Below are 16,825 nucleotides of genomic sequence, written 5' to 3'. Positions count from 1 at the left end.
ATTCACTGCATCTTTATTACTATTAAGCATTACTACTTTAAAAATATTTAACAATTCAATAGATGAAAAATAATTTGTCATTGAAATTTTCATACTGTTTTCATGAAACTGTGAGGCAGAAACCAGAGTCTCACAAAACTCCATTCTAGTAAATTCAAATCATGCTACTGAACTGTTCAATTTTGAGTTTGAGCTCACAAAATATGAACACATTTCTAGTAAGACTAGTCCAAAGCAGCAGAAAAGACCTTACTTCTGGCAGTCTAAACTGGGTATCGAAGCTACCAAGGACAGCCCAACAAAGTCATGCTAAGCATCAAGCCACCTGACCTAGAGATCCCCGAAGACTCATCCTAACTTGTCTGTATACAGCAGAGGAAAAGATTAACATGGGGAATATAAGCCAGTTACGGTCCCTCCACTCTCCCATTGATGAAGAACTGAACTATAATCCAAAAGCCATTTTTTTCAATTCAGAAGTCACCTGGAAGCAAAATTACTCAACCTCCAGTATCATATAAAAGAACAGCTTGGACACAAGTGTTTGGAGTTAAACACGGTACCCAATGAGAGGTGGGAGTAGGCATTGGGAAGAGTCCGAGGGTAGTCCCCTTCCTCCTTATGATGAATATTAATCTAGACCGGGATCAAGTAAAATCTATATTTTCACACAGGCTCAGCCCCATCATGGTTGGTTTGGATTCAGCTGACCCAGGTGTGGCCACGATGGTGCCACACGGTACAAAGCAGGTATTCCAATAGTTGTGGAAGGGGGTGGCAGGTGGCAGGAGGATAAGAGAGCATAAAGACTGCAGGTCTACTATGGGAACAGACTTCCAATGGAACTTCAAGTCCCTTAGCCACGATTCTTTCTTTGACAGTGAAAGAAATGGGCACTGCCGAAATCTGCTCTCCTTCCTCTCCCTCATTTTGTGTTTCCACCACTGGCCAACCATCCTCTTTAACACTCGCTTGGGATATGCAATACCTTAGGTCAGGTTACAGTGGAATCAGACTGGCTGATGTGCCTTTCTGTCTGCTGAAGCAGCTTTGCACAGCCCTAGATTAACCTATTTTATGGTCATGTATCATTAAATTTCAGAGAACAGCCTTACTTCCAAGTTCTTGGGATTACCACACTGTCAAGCCCCTGTAATCACCACACTACTACCCAGGGTTAAGGAAGGGGATGCCCCAGGATGCACCACAGCCTTAGAAGAAATAAGACAACGCTGTGTGCATGTGGCTGAAGCCTGTTCATACTTTATGCACACAGAAGCTGGAGATGACATTCTTACATGCTTCGGCTATTTTCTCAAAATATGATATTAATTTTGATAATTAAAAACAGAACAAGCAGTGGCCTGGGAGTCTGGGTGAGATCTCTGTTGTTGCGATCCTGGCTTTGACACTAACTTGGCTGTCAGCAGTCTTATTCCATGCTGGCTTCTGTTAAATAAAGGAGTTCAGCTAGAAGACCCTCCAGCACCTTCCACACTTGACATGACATTATCCAAGTGCATCTAAGAACTCGTCTCCAACTTCATAAATATCTCAAAGATCAATCCAGCTGCTGGCATTGACCAACACACACTCGGGGAGTCTGGGATAAGCGTCTCTAAAGAATTATGGGGATATCTTAGGATTTCCATGATTTTGCAACTGAAATCACTCAAGAGACAAGCAGATGTCCTGGGGACCTGACACCAGCTAACACAGCAGATTCTCTGACATATGGACCTTCTTGACACTTGTTAAGCACAGGATAGACTGGGACGCCAGGAAATTCTGCTACCACCCAGCTCTATGGTACCCCCTTCTTTTGATTTTCCCCAGAAGCAGGGTGCTTGTAGAAGTGATTTTCCATATGTAAAACAGTCAATCATGATAAAATGTTTCCATAAGCATACAGCTTTTATAATCTCTGCAAAAAGCACTTCCCTTCTCTGTTCTCCATACTAGGAGTTCAACTTCCTTCACCTCATCCCCACAGCACACAGATTTGTGCACAGATCCTGTCACTAGTGTCAAATTACTTTCCCAGACAGGCGTTCAGCTACAACAAACAAACTCATTATTAATCGGTTTATAACCCCCAAATCATCTCAGTTTTAATTAGCTGGGATGTTAAATTCGAAGTCCTGTGTATGTTTACACATTCTACAAACCCTCCTTAGAAAATGGGCATCTCCGATGAGGCCTTTCCCTGTCTGAAAGGAAATTACCAGAAAGAATAAAGACAGCCCACAAAGGGGTTTGCACTCCAGAGACACATATTTGTTTCTCCTGCAGCAACTGTGAATAGACTAAGCACAAAAGTGCAAATTCCAAAAGATTTCTTCCATTTAGCTGGAACAGGCTGTTTACAAAAGAAAGAAAGAAAAAAACCAACGACGCTAGGATTGTATCTGAAGAAGGGGCTAGGGACGCTGTACCACTTGCCTTGAGTAGTAAGACTCCACCCCCAGGGCCTCCCGCACACTGGCGATGTGCTGCTCCAGGGCCGAGCTCGTGGCTGTTGGAAGGGCCGCACTACTGGCAGTCTGGAAGTCGCCGGAGTTTTCCGCTGTGTTATCACCCAGGTAGTGTTCGTGAAACTTCAGAATTCCTGAAACAAGACAGGCACAGCCAACATTATGCAAGATTGGGGTCTCAGGAGGGAGAGGTGGAGGGTGGGGCACAGCCTTCTCTGGCAAGTATGCCATCCAAAGCAATCAAGAAAGAAATCCTTCACAAAGAAATGTGAAGAAATCCTGAAATCCGAGGTCACGAGAGGGCTTTCCCAAATTTGGTCAGTACCCCTTTCTACAGTTTCCGCCATCAAATTTGGTGCTTGAAACCAGGGAATTCAACATAAGGCTTCTGCTTTTGTAGATATACTCAGAAGTTCATGGAATGGTGACTTCATATGTATTTTGAAATAGCGGCTTCTCAGAAGCACCAAATAGGGAAGGTTTTCTTTCTCGAATAGTGCACGAACATGCCAAGGTATATTCTCCCCAGAAGCTGAAATCCTGAACACAAATACAACTAGCCAAGTGGAAACTGTGTTACTCAAAGACCTTTCATTTCACAAAAGCAAGGCAAAATAAATGTGTAGTACAAAGGCCAGATAAAAAATGTTTTCAGCCATTTTTAAATAAGACTAACTGGTCAACCATCATTAATGGATTAAAGGAGCAAAAAATTATGGCTGCATGAAACTGAAGCAATCCATAGTGGTTTTCTGGCAATAAACACAGGACATATTCTCAAATGGTAATGAGGTGTGTCAGCCCCGGAAAATGCTGGTCCTCTCTGATTGGATTAGAGCCCCAGTGAAAGCTTCAGAGTCTCATTAAGAGCAAAGAGGAAGGGAAAGAGAAACAATAGAAGCCTCATTATACATGGCTCATTATTACAGAGATTTGGATATACCACCTGTCAAATCATGTCCCCAAAACATAACAATGACAGAGAGAAAGAGCTTGATGCCTCCATCACCAGCCGTGTCTTCCGAGGTATCGGTGTCCTTCTGGGGGGGCTGGGATACACAGGGATCCATTCCATTGTAGCTGACACTCACCAAGTCACCATGAACATCACAACTAAAACCTTCAGCATAGAAAGGTCACAATGTTCTTTATGGAAAGCCCATTAAAAAACATGGGATTAAGGGGAAAAGATTATAAAAAATAAGGCTGAGGCACAGAATGTATGGGCAGGAGTGCTCAGAAGCCAAGAGGCATCTGAGAGTTGTCATTTAGCCATCGTATCTGTTTTTTTTGTTGTTGTTGTTGTTTTTTTTAATCAAAGGGATAGAAACACAATCAAGAAAATCTTGTCAATTCTCTCTGGCAGTTGAACTTCTTGAAACTGGCTTACAGATAGTCAAGAAGCCCATTCTTCAAGGTTCCCAATTATAAGATCCACTTCCCCAGTCAATAAACTCTAATTGGATCTGGTGTCTCCAACGTGGTAAAGCCATCAGCATTTTATTATGCAAAAAATATGGCCCTAACAGCTAATTAGTGGTTCTGTATTTAGTGAAACTGTTTCAGCCTGAACATTTAATGCCGATTTAATCAAAGGGGGTTTTTACTTCTAAAATAGATTTACAACAGAACTGGTTAAAATGGGTTCTGCTAAACTCAGAAATTCCAAGCATAAGACTTCATTTATATACTGTGACAAGAGTTGCCATTCTCATTTTAGTCTGTTTACCATGACAAAGGGTCACAATTATTAAATCATATCTAGAAAGAACTCGTTAGGACTTACAGTCAGCGCTTTATTAGCTAATGAACAACAGCTGCCTAAAAATAGGGCTGCTGGTGAAATTACTCCTCCTGCTCTTCGTGTTCCTTGATAAATGCTTCCACATTCACCAAGCGAGGAGCAGCGATTTCTTGGGGGAATGGGAAAGCTGGGCTGTCTTATTAATTGACCACCCCGCCATGGAATATCCGCCGTGGCTGAGGTTTTGCTGAAAGCCGACGTCAGCTCCTTAGTCTGATCTATGGTAATGCACCTCTTCCACCTCTATTCCTTAGACTTTCGCAGTCTAGCGTCTTAATTGCCGGTTCCCACAGAAAGAGATCTTACCTGCCCCAGGAGCAAGCAGCCAGCTATACAGGTAGCCAGCGGCCAGGGAATAGTAAAGCACTAGTGCCCTCTGGCCATTAACCATCTCTAAGATCTGATCAATGGTGACTGGGGAGTATGGGTCGGAGTCCTGCTGTCCTGTCTGTCGTTCTACCAGAAGATCGGCAAATGCCCTCGTCCGTCCTCTTTCTGCCACAGCCAGGGCTTCATCATGATGGCCTAGGACACAAAAGTCATAAGGTGAGGAATCCCTGGGGAGTGTGTTTGTCCACCGAGGGCCATCGGCCACAGAGGCCCTGGGCAGAAACCTTACTGTCTCTGCATCCCTATGTGGGGCCCAGTCTCAGTTTCAAACCCAACCCCCTGCCTCAGATGCTAAGTACAGTGCCTACTCTTCTAAAACCCCAGTTTCAGGGGCACCTGGGTGGCTCAGTCTGTTGAGCGTCTGACTTCGGCTCAGGTCATGATCTCCTGGTTCATGAGTTCAAGCCCTGCATCAGGCTCTCTACTGACACCCCAAGCCCATTTCATATCCCCTGTCCCCCTCTTTCTCTGCCTCTCCCCTGCTTATGCATGCTCTCTCTCTCTCAAAAATAAATAAACATTAAGAAGAAAAAAATAAAACCCCACAGTTTCAGATTCCACACCACCCTAAGCCACTTTCCCCCCATCCGCAGCCACACCCCCAAGAGAGTCAACTTTGTTCAGAGGATGGTCCTCAGCCCCGCTCGTTCTCCAACCCACAGCCTGAGCTGCTCCCTGGCCTCCTGGCCTCCGACCCCCTTCACTTTAGCTATTTGGACCTAATGCTTTGCACTCGGTTACCCCTCTCACTTTGCTGCTCAACTTCGATTCTGATTTGGCCTTGGCAGACAAACCCTCCAAGATGTGCAAAGTCCTGACCATCTTTCTATCTCCCTTAGCTGTGGCCCCTCTATGCATCGCATTGTCCAGCCCCACTTGCACACCAGCCCCCCACTCCCAAGTTATACCTCTCTGCCTTTACACAAGCCAGGCCCTCTGCTCAGTGTGTCCTTTCCCCGTTCATTGACCTGGTCTCAAAAGGAGGGTCCTAACAGTCACCCTGCCTATTTCGAAGGGCTACTGTAAAGATTAACTGCGGTGCTGTGTGTGAGGATGCCTGGATAGCTTATTCAAAGTACCACATAGAGAAAGGTGATATTATTATGGTGAGAGCTGATCCTTCATTCCATTCCAGGCTCCCACACACTTGCTGCTTCTTCTCTGCTTTTGTTGTCCCCAGGGGGAAAGGGTTTAAACCTCTGAAGCCTTTAGTTCTTTGAAACTGCTTCTCTCTTTCAGAGCTTCTTCTTAGTCTTTCAGTCCAATTTCTGAGCTCGCTTTCCCTAAGACACTAGTCTGTTATCTACTTTAGAAGTTAATGCACAAACATGAGGGCACAAAAAAAATAGAAAGCAACATGCTTTCAAGCAAGGACTGTTTAGAGTGTTTAGAAGGAAAATAATGCAGAAGCTTTGCTTGCATCATAAACAGAGATATAGAAGATTTGTCAGAATGAGGGTCCAAAGCGAGAGCAGGCAGAGGCAGGAGACCAGATGCTGCCACTCCCAGACACGTCAAGGATGCCTAGCTTCCTGCAGTTCCAGCATCAGTAGAAAGGGGGGATTTATATGTGTGTATGCAAATGTGTTCTTTTACCCTATTAAGTTATTAACTGGAACAGCAGGGATGATTTCTGTGCACATTGGAAAATCGGCCCCAAAGTGTTAGGCAGACTTAACACTGTGATTATAATAGATAATAAATTGTAATCCCAGGCAATGAGCACATTTAATAGATAAGTTTTTCAAGGGGAAGTTCTGAGCATTCACAGACACGCAGCAGAGGCCAGGTTACTGACGAGGCCTCGACATCCAACCTCCAAGACCTTGTCAGTTCTGCCGAATACCTCCTCCACCCGAGTTCTGGGTTTGGGGAGACGGTCTGCAGAGCCGGACAGGCCTGAGAAGAGGCAGAGGGCAGGGGAGCGGGAAGAGGCGACTGTTCAGGCGCCGGTGAGGGAGATACATGCTGCCCCAGTGCGATGCAGCGCCCAGGCCCGGGAGAATTACCCCTGACCACGCCCCAGCCCGGAGGGCAGACCGAGACGGTAAAGACATTCACTTGACAGCAAAGTGAAAGCTGTGTGGCAGAGGAGACAGGGAAGAGGCCAGGCATCTCCTCAGGTACTCCCCCCAGGTATTAACGGTGAGAGGGAACCTGAGGGGGTAACGCCTGGCTCAAGCATCTCTATCCCCAGGACACTTTCTCTAGCTCCTGGGTCTGTCCGCCAAAACGCTTTGTTCTCACAGCACCCGAGTTTCTTTTACCCTCGCTCTCGTCACACCATACGGACTCACTGACTTCTGCCTTTCCACGGGCTAACTGCTTCTTCAGTCAGGAACCAGGCCCCCAGGGCTGGCATACAGCCCACACATAGTAGGCGCCCAACAGATATTTGTTGAATGAAACCAACAAAGGTTCAATGACTGGGTTGCAGTTGTGGCTTCACTGTCGTCACAACAGATCGTATTTGGTCACAGCCATCGCCGAACGACTCAGACACACAGGTGCACATGCACGAAGCGGGAACCCCAGCCGCTCTCACCAAGGCTGACGAGCACCCGCTGCAAGGCCTGGTAGGAGGAAGTCTGCAGGTCAAAGAGGGACAGTTTGTAGTCCGTGCTCAGCTGCGCCTCATGTCGGATTGTTTCAAACAAGGCCGATGCCCTGTAGAGCTGCAAGCAGGACACAGAGAACGTTATTCACTCCCTGGAAACCACCGTCCGGCTGTCCAATGACCAGAGACAACTTCTGCACACGACTTGGTGCACGACGTAAAAATGATTTTTTAGAAGGTTTCAAAGGATGAATCTTTATTTCCAGTTAGGTCCTCGTGAACCTGAAAAGGCATCAATCAGATCACACCACATAAATTATAGTTTATGTGCTCAATTAGAATAGGGGATCTAAAAACCAAAGGTTATGGACTTACAGTGTGAAAGTTGTGGGGGAGGAAAAAACCCAGCTATGAATCTAGTCAAGTGCTGATTTGGATTAAAACAAACAAAAGGCCTCTCCCCTTGTCATCAAGCGGCTGTAATTTACCACCAAGGCCTCAGGGAGCCCAAGGACTGGAATGAGAACAAGTGGGGAGCAGGCAGGCTGGAAATGGCCGAGACTGGGGGAAATGAGCTAAGGCAGCCACACTTTCAGGAGGAGGGCAGCTTTTTGCTGGCAGTTCAGCCAAATCAAACACCACCCTCCACAACAGTGACCAGGGTCAGGTCTTCCCTGGCTTCCTCCGGAGCCACACCCGATCACAGGGACACCCCCAGGACCAGATGCTTGACGTTCCTAAAAAGACACCATGGTGGTTCAGTCGGTTAAGCAGCTGGCTCTTGATTTCTGCTCAGGTCACAATCTCATGGTTCATGAAAGCAAGCCCCACATCAGGCTCTGTACTGTCGGCATGGAGCCTGCCTGGGATTCTGTGTCTCCCTCTTTCTCTCTGCCCCTCTGCATGCACGTGCTCGTTCACTCTGTCTCTCTCAATAAATAAAATACTTAAAAAAAAAAAAAAAGACACTGTCCTGCTGCTTTAAGTGGTTTCTCCACCAATGAGACTACAAGACTTTTCTCTCTTTTTAATGTTTATTTCTTTTAGAGAGAGAGAGAGAGAGAGAGAGAGAGAGAGAGCAAGCAGGGGAGGAGCAGAGAGAGAGGGAGACACAGAATCCGAAGCAGGCTCCAGGCTCTGAGATGTCAGCACAGAGCCTGATGCAGGACTGGAACTCATTAACTGCGAGATCATGACCTGAGCCAAAGTCAGACACTCAACTGACTGAGCCACCCAGGTGCCCCAAGACTTTTCTCTAATATTTATATGCTGGAAACAGCATAGAATTTTAAGTTCATGCAAATTTAAAAAATGGAAAGAATTTGGCTCAGGTCATGATCTCGCGGCTAGAGTTCGAGCCCTACGTCAGGCTCTGTGCTGGGAGCTCAGAGCCTTGAGCCTGCTTTGGATTCTGTGTCTCCCCCACTCTCTTTGCCCCTCCCTCACTCGTGGTTCCCCCCCTTCTAAAAAATAAACATTAAAAAAAATTTTTTTAATGGAAAGAATTCCAAGACTAAGAGACTTAGACTTAGTATCCCCAACTCTACCACTAATTAATTATGTGACTTTGGGCAAGATCTGGAGCCTCAGATTCTTTTCTATAAACGGGATGGTCGTCATTTTACCTCACAGGGTTATGTGAAGAATAAATTCAGTGAGTGACTGTACTTGAAAAATTGAAAATCGTTATAGCAGTATAAGTTTTAATTTCTAAAACAAGGAAATAATTAATTCTTTAAACTGCCTTTAATAGTTTAAAAAGTAAAGGGGTGCCTGGGTGGCTCAGTCGGTTGAGCGTCCTACTTCGGCTCAGGTCATGATCTCACGGTCTGTGAGTTCAAGCCCCACATCAAGCTATCTGTGCTGATAGCTCCGAGCCTGGAGCCTGCTTCGGATTCTGTGTCTCCCTCTCTCTCTGCCCCTCCCCCGCTCATGCTCTGTCTGTCTCTGTCACAAATAAATAAACATAAAAAAATTAAAAACATAGTTTAAAAAGTAAAGTAAAATACCATAACATTCTAGGATGCCAAGGCACAAATTCCCTGAATTACTTCTGTCATAAAATGCATGTAATTTCATATTACGGTTTAATGAGGAAAAGTAGCACATAATATAGGAATTCCAAAGAAATCATTGAGAAATCTATCATACAAGTGAGTAAGAATCTTCATTGTGGTTCAACACTTCTGGGCCGGAGATCCTATACATTGACCCAAGGGTAGAGGTTATAGCACCTTCCAGCAAATGTCATCACTACCAGGACAGTAATCCCAAGGTCTTCCGTGCTTCTGGAAACAAAATCCACCTGGGACAGGTGTTCCTCCACTCACCTGGTGTTGGGCTTCCTCCAGATTCCCACTAGCCCAAAGGGACAGACCAAGACCGTGGCGAATTTTGGCTTCGTCTTCTCTTCGGCCCAGTTGCTCAGCTAACCTTAAACCTGAAATCAGAGAAATTTTAAGGACACATAAAAGACAATTCCACCCTGCCCAGGAGTCCTGGCAGGGCATTCTGCCTCAGGTGGACACAAAGAATGCTAACACAGCTAAATAAATTGCAGGACAAAAGTACAATCAGCCAAGGCAGAGTAAGCATTCTCTTCAGATTCTGTGTTGGTAGCGACCTTTCCAGGACACTCCAAGATGCCCCGGCAAGAGCTGAGGTGATGGGTCTCAGCAGGAAACAGGTTTGCAGGGCAGGCAGAAACAGTGAAATGAATGAACCTAACCTGGCCCCCTCCCAGATGTGAAATCCCCAGCTTTGCAAATGAAAACTCCTGGCCTATAAATTTATCTAACTTAATTCTTTGGCAGGCAAAGGCTTTTTCCTGACAGTTCCATAGTCAAGTGCAGAAGCCAAGCTAATACTTCTTCCTATCTCACGTACATAGCATCCCGTCAGTGTTTATGGGAGACACATCTGATGTTCTCCCCCAAAGCAGAATGCTCACACAGTCTGACCCTGCCTTCTGTTACTGATGCCGCTGATGCATTTCATGTCCAATCTGTTTTTCCTTTAAGGCTGAGACTTTGATGTGCCCCAGCAGGGTTGTAGAACAAGTGCTATTATGAGTTGAAAGCCTTAAATGAGACTGTCCTCATTCTAATGGCCTTCAGAGGGACACCTGCAGTTTGGGTCACTTACCTACAGCAAGCTTCTGGCTTCCAGGACACCAGCCACCTCCAGGGCTTTGTGGGAGCCAAATCTGAGGGCAACCATTTATTGTACTGGCCACTAAGTGGTTCTCAAGATGGCTTTGTCCTCATGATTTGGCCCTCTGTACGCAGGAGTTCCCTTGTGCAGAAGACACCATGAAGGCTCCCACACTACAGCTATACACACAAAGGAAGGACTTCCTTTTTTGAATCTAATTTAGAGTGCATGGGAGCCTGCCTCTGAGCATGCTGGGCCCATGCAATTTCTGACTTTTGAAAAGGAACGGAGTCAGTTGAGATGATAATAGAAGTGATATTCAGGTTCCCGCTCATAAAATGTATGCATTTCAAAATGCACATAACTCAGAAAACTTAGAAGCACCACATTACGTTTAAATCATGTCACTGGGTAACAAAAATAATACTTGGAAATTATTCACATTTTAAAATACTTCCTAGAATAGGAACACAGATGGAAGAAGATGGTTCTTGGTGACAATCAGGGGAACACTGGTTGTTTTAATCTTCAACATGCTGACCATATTAATTCTTCAATATGACTATCCCTGCTAGATCTGGGTCTATGAGTCAGAAGTAAAATTCATTGAGGTAGCTAGCCTCCCTAGAAAGTTCTCTGTGAGCAAGGACTTTTTTCCCCACTGGATCTCCTCATGTCGGACACACTCCAGCCCAAAGTCAGGTTCAACAATGAAGAACTAAAAGCCACTACTAGGCAGACATAGTACCTGTCCTGCCTGTTCCTATCTGCCTCTGCCTCTTAGGAATCTAACCCACCCGTCCAGCATCCCTGAAGTCTGGTTTGCTAGGAACTAGCTGCATGTAACTCTGCACAGGTCAATGAATCGCTCTAGGCTTCTTTCTTCATTTGCAAAAAGAGAGAAAGCTGGACAAGACCAGTGGCTTTAACCGGGGATGTCTATACAAATCACCTGGAGCACTTATACAGAAATCTCAGAGCAGGCCCCACCTGGGAGGTTCTGGTGCACTGGGCAAGGTGACGCTGACTCACAGCCCTCTCCGAAAGCCAGAGAGGGAGACAGTGCCAAGGTGGTCTCTGACTGAACCGTTCCCCCAGTGCAAGATGCTGCAGACCTGACTCAGAGCTCTCAGAAAGGGCCTCCCAGGTGCCCGCACCTGTAACAGCTCATGAGAAGAGGCATCTAACTTGGCTCAGGGGACACACCAGGCTCTCTGGTGGAGCACATCCACGGAACAGACACCAGGGAGATGCCACAGTAAGAATTTAGATCTCTGCAAGACTTAAAATTACAAGAAACAATAAAAATGAAATTGAGAGTTTTCCATAAATATAGAATTATGTTACAAGGTCTTGGGCAAAAGCAGCTGCTTTATGGAAACAATATTTCAGGAAGTACAAAAGAACACAGCTGAGAGGTTGTCATACGCTGGGTCTGAATTTAATAGTTTTCCCAAATTCAACTGCAAATCGCCCCCAGTCTGTTGGAATTTTACCACAGTCAAGTTTCGGGAAACCAAAAGCCAACTCTCATATTTAATGCATTGAGGCAGAGCTGCCATTGAGTGGGAGCCAGAGAAGGTCTGGGAAGTGGCTCCCAGCCTCTCGGTAACCTCTCAGCCTGCAGGCCAGAGCAATCCCTGGTCTGCGCAGAGGATGACAGCAAACCGTCAGCTCCTGGCCCATTCTCCACTTTGCTTCCTGCTTCCCTCGCTCCTGGCTTCCCAGCTGGGGCTCAGGAGTAAGGGGGAATATTTGACTACTCCAGCCTCCCCAAGGAGGCTTGGAAGGTTAGAAACAACTCCGCACAGGGTCTTGTGTAGTTCCTGGGCTTAGAAACCTTGGGCTGGGCCCCATTACACCCCAGACTGACCGTATGGTCAGGACCAAGCCACTGGACTCTCTGAGCCTCAGGTCATTTGGCTGTGAATGCGAATAAAGACATACCTCCCAAGGTTACTGTGAGAATTAAATCCGATTAAAGAGACTATATATGCGAAGAGCCCTAGAAACTATAAATGAGAGTTTTTACTTCAAGTCGGCAACTATTTCCTTTGACTAGTGAGCCAAGAACATCGTATCTGCCGTTTTTCCCGCCCAGGATGGAAAGATGTCATGTGCCCATGTGAGGGGAAGTGCTTTCCCGAGTAGTAGCTGCGTGGAACCTGACAGCAGCAGAGGCGGGGGTGGGGGTTGGGAGTGGTGGAGGGGGAAGGGAAGGAGGAGGAAGAGAAGGCCGTGGCAGGGGCAATCACTTTCTGTCACTTGTGCCAGGCACAAGGCTGCCACAGCACCAGCTCAAGCACTGTGGACAATATACACTGGGAAGGAAGCCTGGCCAACTGCTGGAGTGACCCTCAGACTGGATTAGATCTCAGCTGCCACATCAAAATTGACTTCTATACAGTTTTGTTACAGTTTACGTATTTTCTAGAAGGACAACAGGGCTTGCAACAGATGGGTCTTTTCCTAGGATTCAGGCCCTTAAATTTCACATGACTAAATCTTACACGATTCCTCTTGTATGGGAAAGTGTTGTTTGCTCTCAAGGGCAAGGGCTCTGAAGAGCAGAGAGGGCATCAGCTCCTTGGGCAGCTGGCTACCAGTGTTACACAACCCAGGTAACATGTTCTGGGCAACGGAACGCCTTTGTGCTGTTAAGGAACACCCGGGGGGGGGCACCGCGGTTTGGGGTTGAACTAATGATATGGCCTCTGAGCTCCTCACTCCAAGCAGGGGTGGTCACTCAAACTGTGTACCCTTCCTTCCGAGTAGACTCTGAACTCGATCTCAGAGTACACCGAGAGGCCACCACAGACCTTTTCACTCACCTTCCTGTAAGTACATTACTGCCTGGGAATAGTTCTGCAAGGCATGATGGGTCCTTCCAAGGCTGCTATATGACACCGTCTTGGCCACCAGGTCGTTCATCTGTGCCGCGATGCTCAAGTGCTGTTCTTGATAGACCACAGCCCTCTCGAAGGTGCCCAGGGATTCGTATGTCAGGCCCAGGTTCCCGTAGGCTCGCCCCTGGCACGTGGGGTTATTGGTTTCCTCTGCTATCTGCAGGTCAAGCTGGTGGTACTGCAGGGCTGTATCATACTCCCCCATCTGCTGGTAAACGCCACCGAGGCCACAGGCCGCGTCACTTTCCAGCGCTCGATCTTTCATCTCTCTAGCAATGTTCAGTTGGCGTTCCAGGCAGGAAATGGCTTGTTCGTAATTCCCTAATTGGCTGTGCAGACTTCCTAGCTCTCCATAGGCCTGGGCTTTATTAAAGGCCTCCCCGAGCTCATGGGCGACCACGAGCCTCTTTTCAAAGCACACGAGGGCCTGCTGCAAGCTCCCCATTGCCCTGTGGGGATGTAGACAGAAAAGCAATGATATTATTTTGTGCAGGTGCAGACATGCTAAAGCCCCTGAGAAAATGAAAAGCATTTGTCACTGTCACTTACTATAGAAGCTCTTAACTCCTCTTCTAGCTAGAATCTATCATGTGCCCTTAGAGTGAGATACAGGGGAATTTCATAATCTGGAAAGCAATTCAAAAGTCATCTCTTAGTGACCTTCCCAAGAGCTTGAGATTCAATGGGATATACACCCCAGAGGAAACATAAAATATATTAATAGGCACAATGATAGCAAGTGAACTGTTTGGTTCTTTGGGCCTCCCAATTTCCACTACCGCTTAGACTATGTTTTTGAAATCACTTTACAATGGCTATAAATCTTTCACCCTGAGCTCCTCAGAGCACTCTGTGGGTGATGATTTAGTTTGACCCTTGCCCTTCCTCCACTCCAGGAGCCCTAATCCCCTGCTGATCTGGAAGGGCCGTAAATTCTGCAGACACAGACACCTTCTTGGGTTCCCCACATTCAGAAGGAAAGCATCACCTTGGCCAACAGTGTGTCTTTTTTGTGCTGCTAAGAGATGACATGATAAGGCTGGGAAGAGCATGGATGTTGGCGGCAGACCAAGCCAGTTGTGTGGGGCACATGAATTCCTTTCCCCAAGCCTCCGTTTCTGGATGATAGTAAATCCCACATCCCAAAGCAGATCATAGTAAGTGTAGAGTAATACAGGACTGCCATAAATATTAAGCAAGATATCACTGCAAGGTGCCTGGCATGATGATGATAGCATATGTTTACTCACTCCTGCCATCCTCAGATGACTTTCCCTAAAAGCAATAAAGTGGGAGTCCGAGTAATTGGTGGGGATAGATGTTATGTTAATAAACACAAATTCGTATAATGTGAGAGGCCTTCGGTAAACGTCAGTTGAATGGATGCATTCACCTTTCCTGTTCCCATTATCCCTTTTATCCTGCTCACTATGAATGCAGTCAAAAAAGCACTGCATTTTAGGTCAGACAGCCCTGGGTTCGACTCTGGGTTGTCCTTTCTAAGCTGTGCAATCTTGGACGTTGACCCAACCTCTCTGGGCCTTAGTTTCTTCCTCCATAAGGGTAATAACATCCCTGCTACATTCACAAAATTATCGGAGGAGCCAAATAAGACACGTATGAAAATGCTTTGTAGTTAACAAGCTGTCATGCAGACTTAAGTTGCCATTACTGCCACAGATGCTCTTTGTGCGTGTCATCGACCACATTCGTCCCCTGTCATTTTTACCTGTGTCCATTTCCTAGCCCCCGGTAAGCCTTGGCTTGGTCTTGCATGCGATTAAGACTCTGGGCAACAGACAGATACTGCTCGTAGTACTTGATAGCTTCCTCATAGTCACCCAGGGCCTCGTAGCAATCTCCCAGGTTGCCGTAGGCCCGGCCCCTGTCGAGCACAGACTCATTTCCACTTAGCTGCTGCAGCATGGCCAGCTGCTGCTCGAAGTAGCCGATGGCTTCTTCCATCACATTCATGTTCATCTTTGTGATGCCCATGTTGCCATAGACCTGGGCTTCCAGACTGGGGTCCTTCAGCTTCTGCCCTAGATCCAGCTGCTCTTCGTAACACTTGAACGCCATTGTGTATTTCCCCAGGGCCATGTAGACAGCAGCCAGGTGCCCGTGAGCTCTGCACTCCCCCAGCAAATCGCTCAGCTCCTGATAGACCTCTAGTTCCTGCGTGTGATAACCCAAGGCCTTGTCGTATTTCTGGATCATGCGGTACGCCGTGCCCAGTGCTGCATACGCACTGGCTTCCAGTCTTCTGTCCTTTACATGGTGAGCTAAGCCCAGCTGCTGCTCATAGAATTTTATTGCACCGTTTATATCTTTTTTACAGATGAATATATCACCCAGGTTCCCTAGGGCTCGAAATTTAGCCTGGGAATTATTCAGGGACTGGGCGAGGGACAGTAGGTACTTTTGACACTCTTCAGCTTTGCTGAAGTTCAGCAGAGCCTTGAAGGCTAGGCCCAAGTTGCAGTAAGCTTTCGCCTGGCTCAATTTGTCGTGAAGGTCTTTGGCCAGCGCCAGATCCTGCTCATAGTACTTTACCGCCTCCTGGTAATTTCCAAGGCAGTAATGGGCATAGCCGAGATTGTGGCAGACCTTCCCTTCTCCTTCCATGTCTTGAAGGTCAGGAGTGAGACGCAGGTACTGTTCATAATAGGGGGCGGCCTGGACATACTCCCCCCGAGAGCAGTGGAAGTTGCCCAGGTTGCTGAGGGCCCGGGCCTCGCTCTGGATGTCACGAAGCTCCCGAGCAATGTTCAGGTGGTTCTGATAATGTTGCAGGGCCCGGTCATGGGCGCCCAGGGCCTGGTAAGCCACAGCCAGGTTCCCGTGTGTGGATGCCTGGGAGGCACGGTCATTCACTTCCATGGAGATCTGCAGCTCCTGCCGGTGGTACTTGACAGCCTGGTCGTACATGCCCAGAGCACTGTAGGCATTACCCATGTTCCCATAGGCACGGCCCTGGGCAGCGTAGTCACTCAGCTCCTGGGCGATGCACAGGTGGGTCTTGTGGAGTTTCAGTGCAGTATCATAATCGCCTTTCATCTGGTGTATGATTCCTGAGAAAGAGAATAAAGGAATAGAAAGAGGTTAGAATAACTGATGAGCAATTTGGGGAAAAAAATGTCATTCGCAACTCAATTTATACTCAAATACAATCCAGATGAATTAGAGAATTTAAAGTAACAGAAGGTAGCATTAAATATTTATCAGCTCTCCAGAGGGGAGATAGCTTTCTAAGCTTTGAAGCAACAGGAAAACAAAACCAAAAACAAAACAAAAAAAACAAACAAAAAGGACACATTTGATTACAAAATTAAGAAGTTTTGTACTGAAATAAATATCTAAAATTTAAAGGCAAACACAATGCTGGAATATATGTGAAACGTACATGACAAAACCCAATAGCTATTGTGTATAAAGATTTCACTTGGTTTGATTAAAAAAAAAAAATCAAAACCCCAATTTACTGAAACAGGCAAAGAACAGTAAGTGTGAGCAGACAACTCACATCCAAGAAATACAAAGA

At 46.5% G+C, this 16,825-nt stretch overlaps 1 protein-coding gene across 4 annotated transcripts in view; it reads right to left on the bottom strand.

Annotated features, from left to right (window-relative positions):
* Positions 1–16,825, bottom strand: part of TTC28 (tetratricopeptide repeat domain 28) — a 632,666-nt gene that overhangs the window by 101,690 nt on the left and 514,151 nt on the right. For all 4 annotated transcript variants that reach the window (XM_040463780.1, XM_040463781.1, XM_040463783.1 and 1 more), the window contains 6 exons: positions 15,014–16,355; positions 13,210–13,733; positions 9,556–9,665; positions 7,214–7,343; positions 4,585–4,803; positions 2,443–2,608 (listed from right to left, as the gene is read on the bottom strand). In XM_040463780.1, the coding sequence (XP_040319714.1) occupies positions 2,443–2,608; positions 4,585–4,803; positions 7,214–7,343; positions 9,556–9,665; positions 13,210–13,733; positions 15,014–16,355 (2,491 nt within the window). The remainder of the gene's footprint in view (positions 1–2,442; positions 2,609–4,584; positions 4,804–7,213; positions 7,344–9,555; positions 9,666–13,209; positions 13,734–15,013; positions 16,356–16,825) is intronic.

This window comes from Herpailurus yagouaroundi, unplaced genomic scaffold (genome assembly GCF_014898765.1).
Source record: "Herpailurus yagouaroundi ecotype Mexico unplaced genomic scaffold, PumYag 428, whole genome shotgun sequence".
NCBI lineage: Eukaryota > Metazoa > Chordata > Mammalia > Carnivora > Felidae > Herpailurus > Herpailurus yagouaroundi.
Note: the sequence above shows the minus strand (reverse complement) of the source record. Positions and strands in the feature narration are given on the sequence as shown.